Raw genomic sequence first — 20528 nt, 5'->3', positions numbered from 1 at the left:
AACTCGCAGTAGACACCGCTGGGTGTAAACTCGAAATTACTAAACGGGTCATCTGCGTCAACCCTTGTCCCTTGCTCTAGAAATATTAGTAGTAATAATTGTTTTAATGTATTCTTCACTATACTTTTACTTCAGTACTTTAATTAACATTGTTGACAACTTTTGCTACTTTGCTCACTGCCTTTTCTCTATTATCACTGAAAACTTCGTAGCAGGTTCCATCACCTCACCCCGTTGCACGCATGAAGTAAAATGCTGGCTGATTAATACTGTACCAATTAAGTTGTCTGTACTAAATAAAAGAGTTCGGCTTGGTCCCGCCCCTCTCTCTTCCAAGCGGTCAGACATGGAGCGTGATCTTTGTCAGTGGCACGGGAAGCCTGAAGCGAGCCAAATAGGAAAAAATAAAACAATGGAAACACTGACTGATATCCCACCTTCCATAGAATTTTAGCCCTATTGAAGTAACATCTAAACACCCACTACTCGTGCACAATCGCATTTCAAATGTCTCAGCTTACTAGATATCCCAACCGACAATTCTATGCACAGACTCCTCTAACCCACACCTTTCTCTGTTTCACGCCAAAACGTGCTGTGGTGACGCACAAATAGTGCGCAACCCGAAACTGACAACGGAAGAGGGAAGATTAGAGGTGACGCACATAAGACGCGCTCAGGCAAAAAGTGGGGATAGCAAGAGCGGAGACGCGTAGAGCGCTCGCAGCTGGAAGATGGCGAGCGGAAGCAGAGGTGGCGGAGGATCAGTGGCGTCTCTCTGGAACGACGTGAACCGTGCGGGGCAGAACGGAGACTTCACGCGGGCCCTGAAGTCGATCAACAAGAGTGAGTGTGGGTGGGAGAGACAGGCTATAAGGATAGGGTATCTGATCGTTTGTGGAGTTTCTAGGCGTGGTCTTTTTACATATGAGTAGGGTGAGGGTTCCTCTCCTTTGCTTTACATTCGCTGCGCTAATGAATTTTGCGTTTATCTTCCTATCGACGGCCGCAGTTACCACCTGAAGAGTTTGGCAGCGTATTGATGACGTTTTGTGAGGCGGCTGAGCCACGTAGTAGAATCTGGTTGGGCGCTGTTCTCTTGCGTGTCTTGATTAGAAGAGAGAAGCCGTAGCGTGACGATATAGAGTAGAGAGAGGGGCGTTAATGTCACTGCAGTCACGAGCTTTATACGATGGTTCTTTCCACGTTTCAATTGGAATTTGCATAGGTTGTGCTAACTATAATCTCCCCGACCCAGAAATATAGCTGTTGTGTGTCAACTTTTTTTTTTTTTTTTTTTTTGCTGAGAGCATTATAACGCTTTCCTTGAAACTAGTAAGAATCAAAATTGTTTATGTTGGGAAATATATAGGATAGAGGCAATAAAAAGTAATACATAAATACAATACTTAAAACATTTTTATAGGTTAAAAAAAGGTGTTTCATCTAGATCCCTGTCTTAATGGTCTGTTATAATAGAACTGTCCACAAGCCCAGTGTTTCCAAACTATCTCAAAATCACTCTTGTTTTAATGTTAGTGTTAGTGCATCTGTATTAGTGTCTGATGTATTGTTTTGGGGACTGCACCTTCCATAAAGGTGTACACGGGAAGAAGTTGGTCCACAGAGGCAACTAAACTGGTCAGTGAATTGTAAAGGAATAGTGTTAAGATCTTGGTGTGTATATGTTGGAAGAGATAATGGATATGGGGAAGTATGATTATTTCTGTGGCATAAATATACATGAATACTTCTGGAAAAAGCGTAGAATAAAGCTGAAAGAGGATAGACTCTGGAGCAGAGTGGATTTGATTTAAATTGGTATTTAAATCACTAGTCAGAAAGACTTGATTCAAATCATGGGTTTTCTACAGAAAGACTCATTCTTGATGGCATATATAGGCAGCCCCCGGATTAAAAACAGGTTCTGTTTTTTAAACTGTTCTTAAGTTGAATTTGTATGTAATTCGGATCCTGTTCAGTACACAGTCTATAAAAACATTAAAGGGGAAATCTGTATAGGACACCGGTTTCTACAGCAGCAGAGAAGCATACACAGGCACCAGTTAGAGAATCGTACCTGATCCCTTGCCATCAGCTGATCGCAGAAAGGGAATACCCTGCTGCAATCAGCTGAGCAGCTATGAGTGGGAATTCCTGTTACACACACCCCTTTGCGAACTCTGCCCAGTATTGTGCATCTATTGGAGTCTCTGTCGAAGCTTACTCCAGCTCATCTAAACCATCCCAGTCCATCCTCAACTGAATGGCCATATACATGATACAGACCGTGCAAGTCTGCCCAGTACTGGCCTTAGTTCTTCAATATATACCATTATTTTCTGATTAGAAATCCTCTGTGTTCATCCCACGCCCTTTTTAACTCTGTTACCGTTTTCCTCTCCACCACCTCTCTTGGGAGCGCATTCCAGGTATCAACCACCCTTTCCATAAAGAAGAATTTCCTAACGTTACTCTTGAGTCTACCACCCCTCAACCTCAGATTATGCCCTCTGGTTTTACCATTTACTTTTCTCTGAAAAAGATTTTGTTCTAGTATTTGAACGTCTGAATCATATCTCCCCTGTCCTTCCTTTCTTCTAGGTTATACATATTCAAGGCTTCCAGTCTCTCCTCATTCGTCTTTTGGCGTAAACCTCCTACCATTTTCTTCGTCTTCCTCTGGACTGCTTTAAATCTTCTTATATCCTTTGCCAGATACGATCTCCAAAACTGAACACAATACTCCAAGTGGGGTCTTACCAATGGCATCAACACCTTCTTTTTTCTACTGACTACGCTTCTTTCTATACTGCCTAGCATCCTTCTGGGAACAGCCTCCACCTTGTCACACTGTCTCTTTGCCTTTAGATTTTCAGACACTATCGCTCCAAGGTCCTTCTCCTCATCTGTGCGTATCAGCCTCTCACCCCTCCAGTACATACAGCTCCTTCTGATTTCTAAGCCCCAAATGCATTACTCTGTACTTCTTTGCATTGAATTTTAGTTGCCAAACATTAGACTGTTCTTCCAACTTTTGCAGATCCTTTTTCATGTTTTCCACTCCCTCTGAGGTGTTGTCTCTGTTACAAATCTTGGTAACTTCTGCAAAAAGGCAAACCTTACCTTCTAACCCTTCAGCAATGTCTCTCACAAACATATTGAACCAATCCTTGAGGCACTCCACTACTCACCTTTCCATCCTCTGTGTGAATTCTATTAACCACCACCCTCTGGTGTCCGTCCATCAACCAGTTTCTAATTCAGTTCACTACTTTGGGTTCTAACTTCAGCCCATCAGGTTTATTCAGGAGCCTCCTGTGAGCAACCGTGTCAAAAGCTTTGCTGAAATCTAAATAAATTACATCTAGCATATGTCCTTGATCCAGTTCTCAGGTTGTCCAGTCAAAGAATTCAATCTGATTTGTTTTAGCATAATTTACCTTGAAACCATATTTTTCAGATAAATCAATATCAAAAGATTATACTCAAAACCTTGGTGTACCTCCAAGGCTCTATCCTTTCCCCAATTCTATTTAATCTTTTTCTAGCACCATTATTAACATTAGCACAATCAATAGGCTTCACAGTCTTTGCTTACACCAATGATATACAACTTCTCATACCTTTGCTGAAATTTAAATGAATCAAAAATTAGAACAAATTAGTCGATGGTTAAATGATAACATGCTCTCTCTGAATATTTCCAAAACTAGAGCACTTTTATTCCCATATAATGATAAAGAAGACTTAATAGCTCCTCTCTGTATAAGATCAACTCCAATCCACATGGATAAAAACATTAAACTATTGGGTGTAATTTTAGACAACAAACTTAATATTTCATCAGCATATCAGTTCAGTAGTTCAAAAGTGCTTCTTTAAATTAAAAATGATATGCCCATTTCAGCCCTCCTAGAACCTGCATCACTTAATATCCTAATTTACTCTCTTGTTATTACATATCTTGGCTACTATAATTCTCTGTATCAGGGTATTTGTTAAAAAAGAAATTAGATGCCTATAAGTAATACAGAACACCACTGATTGGCCCATATGAGGTGCCTTTTACAACCTGGACTAATCAGAGTCTCGGGCCCCATCCTGGATGCACCAGAAAGGGGCCTAAGGCTATGATTGGCCCAGATGCCCCATAGGAGGAGCCTTAGGAGTCCGGTCAATCAGAGCCTTAGCCCCCTTCCTGGTGCCTCCGGGGAGGGGCCTGAGGCTCTGATTGACCCAGACTCCTAAGGCCCGTCCTATCACTTCCAGGATGCACTGGGGAGGGGAAAGCCCATTTTGGAAGAGGTGGGCCAGCTGACTGGAGGGAATAGCTAAAGGTACGGGGGAAGAGGGGTCAGAGGCGGAGAAGGGTGTGTTGTGATGCAGCGGGAGAGAATGGGCATCTCTTCTGCTGCTTGGGGGAGTCACTTGACAGCAGGAGAGAGTGGGCATCTCTCCCGCTGTGGGGGTGGGGGGTTGCTTGGTGGCGGGAGAGAGTGTGCATCTCTCCTGCTGCAGGGGGGGTTTGTTTGTTGTGGGAGAGAATAGGCATCTCTCCTGCTGTAGGGGGTGACTTGTTTGCGGCCAGAGAGAGTGGGCATCTCCCGCTGCTGGAGGGGTGGGGTGGTCGCTTCAAAAATGCTTTTCTAGCAGTCTCTGACACTGCGATGCTGGGGTTTAAAACAGTACTGTGACTGAAACGGCACCCCTGAACCAGTCGCTTATTTTTGGCACCAAAAGCCAAAGCTGCTTTTAGAAAATGGTTGGCAATTTTTAAGAATCCACCGGAGTGCTCATTTCAATGCTGAAGAGCCCATTTGCATGTCAGAGACTGCTAGAAACCTCACTAAAGACAGAGATAAGCCATTTTGATAATCCGTCACTAAATTGCGTGCAGGCTAAACCATCGGAAAACAGTTTAGCGACGGCGTTAAAAGTTTTGAGAATCTGGGCCTTAATTTGTAAACTGCTTAGACTTTTGATAAGCGGTATATCAAGTTTTAAATAAACTTGAAATGTGATCTTGTAATCCATTAGATTCTAGGAAATCCACTATCCTTTCCTTCAGCAATGCTTCCATTATGTTTCCAATAACCAAAATGAGGCTTACCAGCCTATAGTTTCCCGCTTCATCTCTGTGACCACTTTTGTGAAGAAAGTCCACATCTGCTCTTCTCCAGTCTCATCACCAGGGATTTATTGAACAAATCTTTAAGAGGACACACCAGAACCTCTCTGAGCTCCCTCATATCCTGGAATGGATCCCATCTGGTCCCATGGCTTTGTCCTCCTTCAGTTTTTCAAGTTGTTCATAAACACTCTTCTATGAATGGCATGGTATCCTCTCCATTCTCATATGTAACTTTGTCAACTAATAGAGGTATTTCTCCAGACTTTTCTACTGTGAGCACAGAAGTATTTGTTTAGCATGTCTGCATTTTCCTCATCACTTTTTACATAGCAGTTCTTAGCATCTTTTAGTCTCACAATTCCATTTTTAGTCTTCCTCCTTTCTCCAATATACAGTAAAAGAGTCTAGTCTCTTCTTTTTAATCCTATTTTAAACCTATCTTTTCTCTAAATACCTGACTAGTTGACTCATTCAAATATACGATTATGTTTAATGTTTATAATCTTTTGTAAACCGCATAGAACTTTTTGGTAACATGGTCTATAAGTATAATGTTATGTTTTATCTCTCTAGCCATTTTTCTTCTGCATGCACTTAAACCAATCATATTTCTCTCTTCCCTTCTTTGAGTTTTATATAGTATTGTTTTTTGTGTTCCTCTTCTTGAGTTCCTTTGTATTTCTTAAATGCTGCCTCTTTTTACCTTTATTTTTTCAGCCATCTGTTTAGAGAACCATAGCAGTTTCCTTTTCCTCTTGTTTTCATTAACTTTCCTTACATAGAGTTTGGTCACTTGCCATTTATATAACTCCTTTCAGCTTGGACCACAGTCTTTCCACTTCTTTTATATCCTCTCATCCCACCATTTTTTTTCAGGAACATTCTCATTTTACTGAAATCTGCACTCTTCAAATGCAGGACTCGATGAATGTTCAAAAGACTTTCATTACAATGCTGTATCAGCCAGTTCTCCTTCACTCGTGTATATATCTTCAAAAAATTGTATTTAATTGGTAAGACTTAAATTTGGCAGTTAAAATTTAATGCTAAGAAATGCAAAGTCTTGCATTTAGGCTGCAAAAACCCGAGGGAGCGGTACAGTTTATAGGGTGAAGAACTTATGTGCACGACAGAGGAGCGGGACTTGGGTGTGATTGTATGTGATGATTTTTGTTTTTTTAAATAATTTCTTTATTCATTTTTAAACTTACATCAAGTGTACAGTAAATATCAACCAAATATAATACAACATCACTTGAAAAATTTTCAATATCATACACCAAGAAGATTTAACCCCTACCCCCCTCCCAAATTCATATACAACTAATATATACCACATGAAAATAATATCTTACGACAATCATCTATATATTCTTAATGGAAAAACAAGAAATCCCCCACTCAAATCCACATGTGTATTAAGATTGGGAAAAGTGTAACTTATTCATTACTATAATTTAATAAAGGTCCCCACACATCCTTAAATTTATTATAATAACCTTTTTGAACAGCCAACGCTCTTTCCATTTTATACACATGACAAACTGAAGACCACCAAAAACAATAATTCAGTCTTTTACAGTCCTTCCAATTATGTGTTATTTGTTGGATGGCAACTCCTGTTAATATCAATAAAAGCTTGTTATTATTAGCAGATATTTGACATTTAGCTCTCATAGACATGCCAAATAAAATTGTGTCATATGACAATGCTACATGGTTCTTTAACAAACAATTTATTTGATCCCAAATAGACTCCCAAAAAGCCTTAATGAATGGACAATAAAACAATAAATGATCTAAAGTTCCAGCTTCAAGATGACAATGACTTAGAGCAATCCAATTTTTGTAAACGAACAGGGGTCCAAAGTGCTCTATGCAACAGGAAAAACCATGTTTGCCTCATAGATGCAGACATTGTACACTTCATCCTCCAGGACCAAATACGTGGCCATTGAGACGCACTAATTTGATGCTTAATCTCAATGCTCCAAATATCTCTATGTAATGATTTTAAGGTGGCCAAACTGGTTGAAAAGGTGACGGTGAAAGCTAGAAGGATGCTAGATTGCATAAGGAGAGGTATGGCCAGTAGGAAAAAGGAGGTATTGATACCCCTGTATAAGACTTTGGTGAGACCTCATTTAGAATATTGTGTACAATTCTGGATACCGCAGGCCGCACCTTCAAAAAGATATAAAAAGGATGGAGTCGGTCCAGAGGAAGGCTACTAAAATGATGTGTGGTCTTCGTGATAAGGTGTATGGGGGACAAACTTAAAGATCTCAATCTGTATACTTTGTAGGAAAGGCGGGAGAGGGGAGATATGATAGAGACATTTAAATACCTACATAATATAAATGTGAATGAGTCAGTCTCTTTCATTTGAAAGGAAACTCTGCAATGAGAGGGCATAGGATGAAATTAAGAGGTGATAGGCTCTGGAGTAATCTGAGGAAATACTTTTTTTACGAAAAGGGTGGTAGATGCGTAGAACAGTCTCCTGGAAGAGATGGTGGAGACAGAGACTGTGTCTAAATTCAAGAGGGCCTGGGATAGGTACATAGGATCTCTCAGACAGAAAGAGCTAATGGTTACTGTGGATAGGCAGAGTAGATGGGCCATTTGGCCTTTATCTGCTGTCATGTTTCTAAAGCAGTTTACATACAGGTACTTCAAGCATTTTCCCTGTCTTTTGTTTAAAACAACAACTTTGTATTGATAGACCTTTTTTTTTGGGGGGGGGATGTATTTGTTAGTGTGGAAATAACACCAAATAATAAATTAGAAAATAAAAAGTAATTTGTATAAATGTTTTGTTGTTCTCTAGTACTGCAGGTCACCAAGGAAGATGTGACAGCACTGCACTGTAAAGTGGTATGTCTTATTCAGACTGGAAGCTTCAAGGAAGCGCTCAATGTGATTCATAGCCACACCAAAGTGCTAACCAGGTAATGTACCTTGTCAGAAGAGGAGATACGGGTGAAGGGAGGACCTGATCTTCTGGTCATGATATTCTCCTATCTCTTAGAGACAGTAATGCACAAGCATGTGTTAATAAGTATTAACTAAAAGAGCCTTCTGCCTACCTAATAGGCCAAGCTGCAGGGTTTGAAAGGATGACATGATCAAAAAGAGCATAGTTCTTGGAGGCTTTCACATTGTCTTCTGTACTTAAGACAAAGAGTATTAGAAACTTTATCTCTTACCAATTTCACATTGGTTTGGGAAATGGAAATATTATTTGTGAGAATTTCTGCACCAGGGAACATTTCCAAATCTTCTGTGTCCACATCTCTGTCTGTAGGGAATGCTCAATGTACATATAAATGTAAATATATTTCTGGTTCTAAACTGCACAGTGGGTGGATTCTCTGCATTGGTTCTGAATTTCAATTCTGAAAAGAATGAGGGGAAAATTCTCAAAACTTTAACATGTTTGCTAAACCGGTTACAGCCTGTTTAGCGTTCATGTATTTTTGTGACAGATTATCAAAACAGCTTACTGTGGTCTTTTCCGAGCTTCCTATCAGTCTCTGACTTCCATGCAAATGTATTACAATAAGGTCATTTATATTTAAACGAACACTCTAGGCGATTCTCTGTTATCACCGAGTGATTCCCTAACCTCGCTGTCCTACATTTGTGAACAAAATTTTCCAGCAGGTCTGAGCTGTCCTAGCCTTAATTTCTGGTAAGTGCCTAAGCACTGATTGGCTCATGCATTGACAGAAAATTTTGCCACCATCAAGCAACCCCTTCCTCCCAACAGTGGGAGGGATGCCCACTCCCTCTTGCCACTGTCGTTAAGTAACCCCCTCCCAACACCCCCACCCCCTGGCAGCAGGAGAGATGCCCACTCCTTCCCGCTGCCAAGCAAATCCCTCCCACAACACCCCATCCCCGGCAGCAGCAGGAATGCCCACTCCCTTCCGCTGTCTTACCTCCAACAACCCCCTGCCCCTCCCCCCTTACCTTGGTTACGAAAGTTGGCCAGAGGGATGCCTCCTCCCCCCCAAAAAAAGACAAGAGGATGCCCACTCCCTCCTGCCATTGGATGCTCCCCCGAACCTACCCCACCCCCTCTCCAGAGATGCAGTGGAAGCGGAACTAAGACTGGCTCGACCTGTTCCTGGTGATCTGCAGTCAGACTCATAAGTAGTTTCCTGAAAAAGTAAAGGTTTTTCTCAAATCCTATCTTGTTCTCGGTGGAGCCAGATCTTATTCTGCAATCTGAGGCTTAAATGGTTATACTAGGGAAGTGGAAAGTATGCTCAGGGATGGTGTTGGAGCTCGTATATTTCAGTGTAACAGTCCAAGAAAGAGAAGTTCTTTAGCATTCTCCAGACCAGTAGAGGTTAATCTTTACGAATGGGTATATATCCAGTCATGACCAGCAGGTGAAGACAGAACTGTGAGATAGTACATAAGATATCCCCTTCTCTATTCTCATCAGTCTACTTCAGTCTCCAGCAGGTGTTGAGTGGTCTGTACCCTTCTCCCTTGGTAGGGCTGTTGGAATTTGTTTAGGGGGTTTCTAGTCCCTGTTTTTAGCCGGACAGAGCTTGGTGGTCCGTCTGACCTCGGGGGTGTCAAACCTGGCGGGTCTCGAGCAGGGTCCCTCCCCCCACTTCCTCCACCGCCCCACATTTTTTCAGAGGAGCCTCAGCAGTAAGCTTTGCCCCCTAAATCAAGCAAGGCATATTGCTTCAAGAGCCTGTGGAGTCTGTTCTGAAAAAAAAAAAAAAATCCTGAGATAGTGCTGGTCTGGAGGGTTGTTTCCTTTTAAGAACATTGTATTTTACTGTATTTTTCATCTAACTAGCACTTTATTTCTAGTTAGGTCGCGTATGGAGCAATGAGCACTTCTCAGGGGAAAAAGTGCTCATTGTGCTCCAGACGCGAGGCACTCGCGGCCGGCCTGTGCAAGCGGTGTTCAAGCCTGTGCAGTGGAGGAGCTCCGTCGGCAGCGGCTGCAGGCGCCCAGAGCTCCCTGCCGATGGTGCCTCGCGAGTTGGCAGGGAGCAGTGGGGAAGCCCGTACTTCCCAAACCGCCGACGGTCGGGTTGCAAAGGACGACTTGCCTGTTTTAGTGGCTGAGTCTGTTCAGGCTTCCCAGCCGCTTCAGGCTATGGAGGGAGCTTTTTTTGCGGGAACTTCGCCATTTTCTCAGTCTGGCCCCTCTATTTTGTCTGCAACCTCAGGTAACCTTCCCCCTGCTGTGGCAGGGAGTCCCTTGGGACCCCCGGGGGTTTTTTCCCCCGCTTTAATTTTTTCTTTATGCAGAGCCTATTTTCAGGTGACTGGGGGTCCCGTATGCACCCGGGGGTTTCAGGGAGTAGGGTTTCCACCGCGCCCCCTGTGGCTTTGCCTCCCTCTTCTCCTTTGGCGTCCCCTCCTCCTCCCTCGGCCAAGCGCCCGCGAGTGACTTGGGATGAGGATTTTTGGTCTGAGGAGCATGTCAGCCTGAATGAGGACCTGGACCCTTTTGAGGAGTTCCAGGATCCTCTTGAGGGGACGTCCGCTGGCGGCGGGTTGTCGGGTTTTCCGCCTTCCAGCGAGGAGGCGTCCGTGGTGCGCATTTTTCAGAGGGATGAGCTCCCTGACCTGATCCAACAGGTTTCATCGGTGTTGCGTTTTGAAGATGCGCCACCGGAGACTCCGTGTGTGGGGGACCCTCTGCTTAGGGGGATCCGTCCTGTGTCCCGCTCTTTTCCTATGCATCAGGATATTCGGGATATTGTTCTGGCGCAGTGGAAAATGCCGGAGGCGCCATTTCGGTTGGTGCACGCCCTGGCTCGTTTGTATCCCATCCCGGAGGGGGATTGGGCTACGTTACAGTTGCCTGTAATTGACGCGGTGGTCTCAGCAATGTCTAAGTGGCATACCGTGCCTGTTAAGGGCGGTTCTGCCTTGCGAGGAGCATAAGTTGGAGGCCATTCTTAAGCAGAATTTTCAGGTCTCAGCTTTGGGGTCCAGGCGTCTATTTGCGGGGGACTGGTGGCTCGCGCCGTGTTTCGGTGGGCTGAGCATGTCCTGGATCGCGAGTCTGATGACTGGTCCTTGGTGGATCAGGAGGTGGCGAAGATTGAGATGGCTGCCTCATTCCTCTCGGATGCTCTTTATCACTTGATGCGGATCTCGGCCAAGTCTATGGCTTTTGGCGTGGCCACACAGCGTAATTTGTGGCTTCGCGTGTGGTCGGCGGATGCCACATCCAAAGCTAAGCTTACCAAATTTCCCTTTCGGGGGTCTTTTTTGTTTGGTGAGGACTTGGATAAGTTGGTTCAGACTCTGACGGACTCTAAGGTGCCCCGCCTGCCTGAGGACCATGCCCGCCCGGCATCTCGGGGTGGTTCTGGCCGGGGGCATCTGCGGGAGTTCCGCAAGTATCGCCCTGGTCGTGGGGCTGCTTCTTTCCGGGCTCCCGGTTTTTCCTGGGGCCGGTTTTTTCAGCGCATGCAGTCCTTTCGGGGGGCCCGTTGGGGGGCTGGGAATCCTTCCGCCGGTTCCTCCGCTGCCCGTCCTGCACAATGACTCCTTGCTGGTGCCCCCTTTGGTTCCGGTGGGGGCCCGGCTACGCAGTTTTTTTCCCCGGTGGGCCGAGATCACGTCCTGGAGGTGGTGCGGGACGGTTATGCTCTGGAGTTTGCCCACTCTCTGCCAGATCTTTTCTTAGACTCTCCTTGTCAGGCGGCATGGAAGATGCAGGCCTTTCGCCAGACCCTTCAGCGCTTGCTAGATCTCAAAGCAGTGGTTCCAGTGCCCCCTCAGGCACCAATAGGTATTCGATTTACTTTGTGGTGCCCAAGAAGGAGGGGACCTTTCAGCCCATCTTAGATTTGAAGGGGGTAAACAGGGCTCTCAAGATTCCCTCTTCGCATGGAAACTCTGCGGTCTGTCATTCTGGTGGTTCAACCAGAGGCGTTTCTCACTTCTCTCAATCTGACGGAGGCCTACTTACATGTTCTCATTCGGGCCTCTCATCAGTGCTTCCTTCGCTTTGCGATCTTTTGTCGGCACTTTCAGTTTTGTGCGCTTCCCTTTGGCCTGTCCACGGCTCCCCGGACCTTCACCAAGGTGATGGTAGTCGTCGCGGTGGCTTTGTGGTCAGAGGGTATTCTGGTACATCCCTACCTGGACAACTGGTTGATTCGGGCAAAGTCATTACAGGAGAGCACCCGGGTATGGCTCGGGTGGTGGAGTTTCTCCAGTCGCTGGGCTGGGTGGTCAAAAGAGTCGGTTGGTCCCGACTCAGCATCTGGAGTATCTTGGGGTTCTGTTCGACACCTCCTTGGGGAAGGTCTTCCTTCCAGAAGCCCGGGTAAGCAAATTGCAATCTCAGATTCGCTTCCTTTTGGCGTTCCGGTGTCCTCAGGCGCAAGATTTTCTCCAAGTGGGGTCCATGGCGGCATCCCTGGATGTAGTGCAGTGGGCGCGGGCCCACATGCGTCCTCTTCAGTATGCTCTGCTCCGGAGGTGGTCGCCCCAGAGGCACAGTTTGGATGTCCCTGTCCCTCTGCGCGGCTTGGCGCGCTGCAGTCTTCGGTGGTGGCTCCAGACCTCTGGTTCAGGGGGTGAGTCTGGATCTACTTCAGTGGACAGTGCTTCTCACGGATGCCAGTCTCCTCAGTTGGAGGGCTCAGTGTCTGGGTCACTCGGCTCAGGGCACTTGGTCCACAGAGGAGGCGTCCTGGTCGATCAATGTGTTGGAGACCAGGGCCATCTGTCTGGCACTGTTAGCCTTCCGCTCTCTTTTGTTGGGCAAGTCGGTCAGAGTTCTGTCAGACAACGCCACAGCGGGCACCAAGGAGGCACCAAGAGCGCTCAGGTGGCGCAGGAGGCGGCTCTGCTCATGCTCATAGCCGGGGTGGAGAATGTTCAGGCAAACTTCCTCAGTTGTCAAACCTTAGATCCCGGAAAGTGGTGTCTCAGCCCCGTGGCTTTTCAGTTGATAGTACAGGCTTGGGGTCAGCCCCTGATGGACCTGATGGCCACGAGTGGCAACGCCAAGGTACCCCGCTTCTTCAGTCGTTGCTGGGACAGTCTGACCAAGGGTCTGGATGCTCTGGTTCAACCATGGCCAACGGAGGGGCTGTTGTACATATTCCCTCCGTGGCCATTAGTGGGCAGAGTTCTTCCCCGCATTGTTTGCCATCCGGGTCTTGTGGTTCTGGTGGCTCCGGGTTGGCCTCGACGTCTATGTACGCTGATCTGGTGAGGCATCTGATGGCGGATCCTCTTCCTTTACCTCTCTTGGACGACCTTCTGACGCAGGGTCCCATTCCCATGTTCGACCCGTCTACAGGCTTTCTCTTGTAGGGCTCCCTTCTTGGAGTTTTCTAGGGAGCGGGTTGTCTTGCGGCCTGTTCTTTCCTTTCTGCTAAAAGTAGTTTCTCCTTTCCATGTCAATCAATCTGTAGTCCTCCCAGTGTTGGGTAGTCGGGAGGGCTCTTCTGAATAAAGACAGCTGCGCAAGTTAGATGTCGGTCAGGTCCTTCACTCTTATGTGCAGCGGACCCAGGAGCTCAGGAAAACCGATCATCTCTTTGTCCTTCTGGCGGGTCCTCGTAGGGGGGCTGGTGCTTCTAAGGCTACTATTGCACACTGGATCAAGGAGACTATTGCTTCTGCTTATCTTCTGAGACAGAAGCCTGTTCCGGAGTTTCTCAAGGCTCATTCCACTCGGGGTCAGGTGGCTTCTTGGGCTGAGTCTTCACTCGTGCCTCCAGTGGACATTTGTAAGGCGGCGGTTTGGTCTTCCTTGCATTCCTTTGTTAGACACTACCGGGTAGATGTTCAGGCGCGTCGGGACGCGGTGTTCGGTGAGCGTGTTCTGGTATCGGCCCTTCAGGAGTCCCTCCCACGATGGGAACTGCTTTGGTATGTCCCATTCATAAAGATTAACCTCTACTGGTCTGGAGAGTGCTAAAGAAGGAGAAATTAGGTTCTTACCTGCTAATTTACTTTCTTTTAGCTTCTCCAGACCAGTAGAGGTCCCCACCCTGTCTTTTGTTGTGTTGTTGGGGCTGTTGCGCAGGCAGTTTTGTTTTTTGCTGCGGGTTCTAGTATTTTTCTAGTGCCGGGGAGTATTAAAGAACAGCGGCTGTGGCTCGGCTGGCAAGCTGTGGGGACATTTTCTTTCTGGTATATCTCCTCTGATTTTCCAACAGCATTTTGGGTACGTTAGTTGTTACTCCTTTTCGGAGTGTTGTTTATTTCTGTTTTTCAGTTCTTGGTTCTGCTTGGCTATTCGGCATACTGATAAGAATAGAGAAGGGGATATCTTATGTACTATCTCGCAGTTTTGTCTTCAGTCTCCACCTGCTGGATTAACCTCTACTGGTCTGGAGAAGCTAAAAGAAAGTAAATTAGCAGGTAAGAACCTAATTTCTCCTTAGCTTAGTTAATTTCAAAAGATTTATCAAACTGAAAAAGTACAGAATAGAAACATAAATTACAAACAAATAATAACATTCATTTATAATTGAAATAATTTCTAATACATTCATATCCACTGAGTTTAGCTGACAAATTCTGGATGACATGATCATCTTGGCTTCTGGAACACATCAAGAGGCAAATAAATTTTACAGCTACTTGTAAAAACCTTAGTCTCCCATGGATTTCAACAATTAGCCTCCACAATTTTTGTGGAAGTATGCTTCAATGTATTCTTTTCCTTTGGCTGTCCTCCTGCACCTGAGTTGCATTGGTTGGGTTGTAAATGGATGCTATGAGATTATTTAGTAGTACTGTATGTGTGTGTGGCAAGACCATGTCAGTGGCGCAGTAAACCCAGCAAGCAGTTAAAACATAAAGCTTTATGTTGCCAGCAATCCTCTGACTCTCGATCTCTGTCTCTGCAGTGATCTGATTGCCTTTGAGAAGGCTTATTGTGAGTACAGGCTGAACAGGATCGAAAATGCACAGAAGACAATCGAGAATGCAAGCAAGCAGACTGATAAGCTGAAGGAACTTTATGGACAAGTGGTAACTAGAGCAGGCAGTATTTTCACTTTCATTATTATTTTTTTCTGAACTTTCATTTAATTAAAAAAAAATAAAAATTAATGTTTAAATTCCAGTAAAAGCTTCAGACACTTTGGGTTATGTCCACTGCATTTTGTTTCTTTGATATGTGCCAAACCTACAGAGGAGTAGCCTGTAACCTTCTAGTTAATGGTAACTAGCCACTTTCTGCTAGTTAGTACCTCCTTTTGGTAACATTGACTCATAAAGTAATCCCAACATCGTAAAACCTACACCTCTATTCCTGTCCCGTACTGCTTTGATGTCGACAGGTTGCTGAGCAAGCACAATATGGAAATCTTCATTACAAAATTGCTCCATATTCTGTGGAAAATTGGGCCTGCTTTTTTCTGGTTTTTTCATTACAAAATCTGTCACATAAGTAACACTCTTGATTATTAAAAAAATACAATTCTTAAGATTTCAAGGCTGGAAGTACAGTGTGCTTGGGGATGGGGGTTATTCTTCAGGACACTGATGTGGTGTTGTATTTGGGCGTTAGTTGTATAGATTGGAACGCTATGATGAATGCCTGACTGTGTACCGGGATCTCATTCGCAACTCCCAGGATGACTATGAAGAGGAGAGGAAAACCAACCTGTCTGCAGTGGTAGCAGCACTGAGCACTTGGGAAGGAGTAGTGTCGGTAAGCTTGCCCCTGGAGAATGCTTAATTGGTTTACAAATGTAATCCCGCCTCCTCCTCCACTAAGAGATGTTTAGGAAAATTCTGAGTTCAGCAATCAACTTTAATAAGATAGTCTAAAACTAAGGAAATACAAACTTGGGCTGCTTTTTGTTTAAAGATTTAAGAAGCCTGCTTCAAACAGGTTTAGCTACTGAAGTAAAATATATCTTTCATCTCTTTAAACTGGTACCTTAATTATGTTTTGTAGCTGGGATCTGAGAAGCTGTATTTTACTGGCTTTTGGTTGCTATTGAATTAAATTATGTATATTGGGCAACAGGAATTTTTGCTGGCTTGATGTTCTGCCAGCTTTTCTATTGCTATGGAAGAAATATACTCTTGCTGATTCACTACTTCTTTACTGAATTCTACCCTGTAAAGTCCTTTTCAGCTAGCTCTACACTTCTCGTCATGAGAACACTGGGTACCTATGCAATGATAACTCATAGATTTTCATTTGAGGGAGAGGTGAAGTGGCAGACTTCCTTTGCCCTCCCCCCCCCCCATAGGATTCTATCTGGCAGAATTTATGCCACCACCCTCTCCTACATAAAATCCAAGCTATCCATCTACATCCCCACCCTCCGCTCAGAAACTGAGATACGCCTATGCATTCCCCCCGGAAGGTCCCTCCTCTCAGAAACCGCTCGCAAACGCTCCTACAGCCACTTCATTCCCCAACTCTGGAACCAACTCCCCCCTCAACTCAGACTACAGAACTCACTAATGACATTCCGGAAAATGGTAAAGACCCTCCTCTTCAACTAAAGGTCACCCTCAGTCTACACCCAACCCCCTTAAACCCCACCTCTACCCTTCTTTCTCCATTCTAATCTTCTGCCTAAATTTCTGTATAGTCCACTCTCAGCCTATACTCAAATTACTTGTATCTAAACTAAACTACTTATATTTAAACTACTGTTCGTAATTTGCTGTATAGTCCCTATATTTACACTGCTGCACAGTCTCGTATGTCCAAGTATTTAAATCTACTGTATAATCTTGTATGTCCAATTCACTCCATTGTGAATGTTTACTTGTAACCGTTCTGAGCTACTGGGAGAACGGGATAAAAATCTAAATAAATAAATAAATGCACAAATTGGCAAATTCTTGGTTAGCTCCACTGCAAGGATGCTCTTCAAATCTTTAGCAGTTACCTATTGTTTCTATCCTTTCTAAGCATCCAAATAAAGGGAAGAGATCTTTCTTGAAAAAAGGAGGTTGGAAGGTTAACTTACTGCTTTAAAGAAGCATTCAGCCCCTTCACATTGCTTTTAATAGTTCCATGTTCATAGTGATGTGACTTCTCATCTGTCCTTGAAATGCAGCCTCTATAAATGTACCTTTGTGCTACTTTAGCCTTTGTAAGTGTGTGCGTGTGTTTTTTATTTTTAATAGTTTGGGAAGTCTGTGTTTTGTGGTTTCTCTCTCTCTGTTTCCCCCCTCCAAACAATTGAATGATTAAACATAGCACAGCCAAACTTATTATGAGTCTAGATCACTGAGATGGGGGAGGGGTGGATATTGGAATAGAATGTTTTAGTTTTCAAACTTGGGGGCTGTTTCTTTGGGGAGAATGTATAAGGAATTTTGCCATAGAAAATGCACTGACATTTTGAATCAAAATTAGAATGTTGCTTCCCTGTATTATCTAGTTGTCTTTAGCCTAACCAGTACAGTGGAAAGTGCTTTTGCCCAGAGGTTTGCTGAACAGTGGCTAAGACAGGAGCTTCCTCCTGGGGGTTGTTAATGCTGAACCTATGGCCACTCCAGCCTCAAACTGCCTGAGATGCAGAAGCAGAGCAACTGTGTTTCCTCAAAAATAAGATCTACCCCGAAAATAAGCCCTAGCATGATTTTTGGAGTAGGTCTTAATATAAGCCCTACCCCTGAAAATAAGCCCTAGTCGCTATCAGCAGCAGCGCTCCCCCCTGCTGCCGCCGTGCACCCTGCCCGCTGACCCATCTCTCCATCCCATCTGAATTGCGAGACACCTTATAACAAACCGGCAGCATCGGTACTCTGCAGCAATCTACACAGGCTGCTTCATGGCCTTCTATCTCCTGGGCGTTTCTCTGCTACTGATGTCATCAGCAAGCTGAGTGCCGACGCTGCGGGTTTGTTATAAGGTATTCCTGTCTCACGGTTCAGATGGGAGGAAGAGCTGGGGGGGAGGTGCGCAGTGGCGGTGAGAGGATAGAAAGATGCTACACGAGGGGATGGGAGGAAGGGATAGAAGCTGCAAGGGTTCTGCTGCACAAGGGATGGGAGGGAGGGCTAGAAAGATACTGCACAAGGGGATGGGTGAGTGGAGGAAAGATGCTGCACATGTGGGGGAGAGAAAGGAAATAGGAAGAATTGGGGTGGAGGAGAGGAAGGGAGAGATGATCATTAAATGAAAAAAATAAGACCTAGTGCCTTTTTGGGGCCCCAAATTAATATAAGACAGTGTCTTATTTTGGGGGGGGAAACACGTTAGGAAGTGATTTTAGGTTTCCCCACACAGCACCATACTGCACTGCTATTGGGTCAGCCCATATAGATTTTCACCTGCTTTCTTGGCTCAGGTGTTAATGAGTATGTGCAGTGGTTTTCCACAGGTTTAACCCATATGTCACCTCAGCAATCTCAAAGAGTTCTCAGTAGTTTCATTAGCTATCATGTGCCCTGTCCAGTTCTTCCCCCTTTCTAAAGCATTGAAACTGTTTGTATCCACGGCAGGAGAATTTGGGTCTGCAGGACTGCACATATGAGCTGTGTTACAATGTCGCATGTACGCTGATTGGACAGGGCAAGCTGAATGAAGCTATGAAGAAACTACAGCAAGCAGAAGGTAAAGGAATGGCATACACTAGCACTGTTTGAGGAGTGATCTGCCCTTTACTTAATTCCTCTCACTCTCAAAACTGTTATGCATCATGTTGTCTTGGGAGCATTAGCGATGTGCCGATGATAGTTCTGCTGTACCCAAATAGCTGTTACTGATGAAAGAATTATAATCTAGTGACTCCGATTTCTGCAAGCCAGGTTAGTTGTCACAAAGAGATGAGTTTTGCACACCTAATTACGGGAGCGTGTACTTTGTTAAAATCTTGACATTTGTAGCAAATATAGGTGAAATTGCAAAACCTTTTGGAGAGAATCATCTGGAATATTCCTTTTCTTAGTGTCTCTTGAGACTGGCCTAGTTGGATGGGTAAAGACTGAGAACTACAGAATTCTTTTGGAGCCTATAAGTTAGCAGTGCATTCCCTCCCAAAGTCATTATTTCTCAGTCTCCCAGCAGGTCATAGGAGGTACGAGCCTGTGCAGTGTTATCTGGTTTGGTAGGCCTGGGGATTCCTAGTTAGGAGAAAAAAGGTTACTGGGGTCAGCAGTATTTGTAATTCATTCTGGCTCCTAGTTCCACTGTTTCTCTCCCAGGGCTCCTTGTTGGCTGCTGGTTAGGGCTGTGGTCCTTGAAGGTCACATTATGTCCTGGGAGTGTCAAACCTGGGTGGCTGGGTCCCTCCCCACCTTCCCTCCCTGTACCTCCTGGTTCCTTGGCCCTGAGGGGGTTCCTTTTCATTTCCGGAGGTCCTTTTTAATGCCTCAGCTCCTTGATGCTGTCTAGAGGAATTGAGTTCCTGGGAGGTGAGTCTCATCTCTGCTCACAGTAAGGAAAAAACACAAATTATATGGTTTGGCAGTACTCTGTGGTCTCTCTTTGTGCTCAGTATGGCAGCACCTAGGCTTACCCCCTCCTCCTGTAGCTCTTGAGTTTGTTCTAACTAGTAGTCAAGCTATAATTCCTCGTATTGAGGTTTTCTCTTCTGAATCTATTTGTTTTGGAGAGACCTTTTTGGCTTTATTTTTCTGCTGAACCAGTATCTCTGCTGTGTTTGTTACGTTGGAGGTACCTTTTGAGATTTTTCCTCGATCCAGTTTGTATCTGGGTTTTATTTGAGTTTGGGCCTGCCTTGTTTGGCTGAAGCTCTTATTAAAAATACAGCATAAGCTTTATGTTTTCTATTTATGTTGGTGGTTCCTTTAATACCTCTGTATTTCTTTTATGGTGTTTGCCTCTAAAAAAATTAATTTTAAAAAATACATTGTTAAAAAAAGGGAACTCTAAGATGTACCTGTCTGCGCACCCTCTGCCCCATCCATGAAGTGTTCTTTAGAAGTCAGCTTGGTGAGTTTATGTTATCTGGCATATTTCTTCCTCCCCCCAATGTCGGTACTTTGCCACTGTGAGGGTGGGGGTATTTCTCTGCCTTCTTTCAAGCATGAGAAGAATAGTTTGTTTTATTTTTCTTTTGGCAAACTAGATTATGGAAGGATAATTCAAAACCTCCCAATGCTTTGTAGTGCAAAAGGCATATGAGTCTTGAACCAGTGGGTTATTCACATCTAATCGTGAGTTGTGTAGAATGCATCATCTATATTTTTTGGTTCCTCCTCCTCTATCACTGGACTGGGCTGTTGCTCCTTAGTTTCTCATGCTACATGTGAGTTTAAGGTGTCTTTCTGATCTGCTCTGCTTTTGGTTTGTTGTTTTGGGGATTTTGTCCTGATTTGAGGCTTCTCGGTGCTTCAGAGCTCTTCAGTTTTCCTGGAACAGCTCTGCCTGGGAGAAGACACACACTCTCATAGTCGGAAGCAATGCTTCCTCTAAGGATTGGCCGGGTGC

At 44.7% G+C, this 20528-nt stretch overlaps 1 protein-coding gene across 1 annotated transcript in view; it reads left to right on the top strand.

Annotated features, from left to right (window-relative positions):
* Positions 1 to 621: 621 nt before the first annotated feature.
* SRP72 (signal recognition particle 72) overlaps positions 622 to 20528 on the top strand; it is a 126233-nt gene continuing 106326 nt past the window's right edge. The window contains exons 1-5 of the mRNA XM_033915692.1: positions 622 to 846; positions 7965 to 8085; positions 15004 to 15127; positions 15669 to 15812; positions 18578 to 18689. Coding sequence (XP_033771583.1) covers positions 735 to 846; positions 7965 to 8085; positions 15004 to 15127; positions 15669 to 15812; positions 18578 to 18689 — 613 coding nt within the window. The 5' untranslated portion in view covers positions 622 to 734. The remainder of the gene's footprint in view (positions 847 to 7964; positions 8086 to 15003; positions 15128 to 15668; positions 15813 to 18577; positions 18690 to 20528) is intronic.

This window comes from Geotrypetes seraphini, chromosome 1 (assembly GCF_902459505.1).
Source record: "Geotrypetes seraphini chromosome 1, aGeoSer1.1, whole genome shotgun sequence".
In the NCBI taxonomy this organism is placed as follows: Eukaryota; Metazoa; Chordata; class Amphibia; order Gymnophiona; family Dermophiidae; genus Geotrypetes; species Geotrypetes seraphini.
Note: the sequence above shows the minus strand (reverse complement) of the source record. Positions and strands in the feature narration are given on the sequence as shown.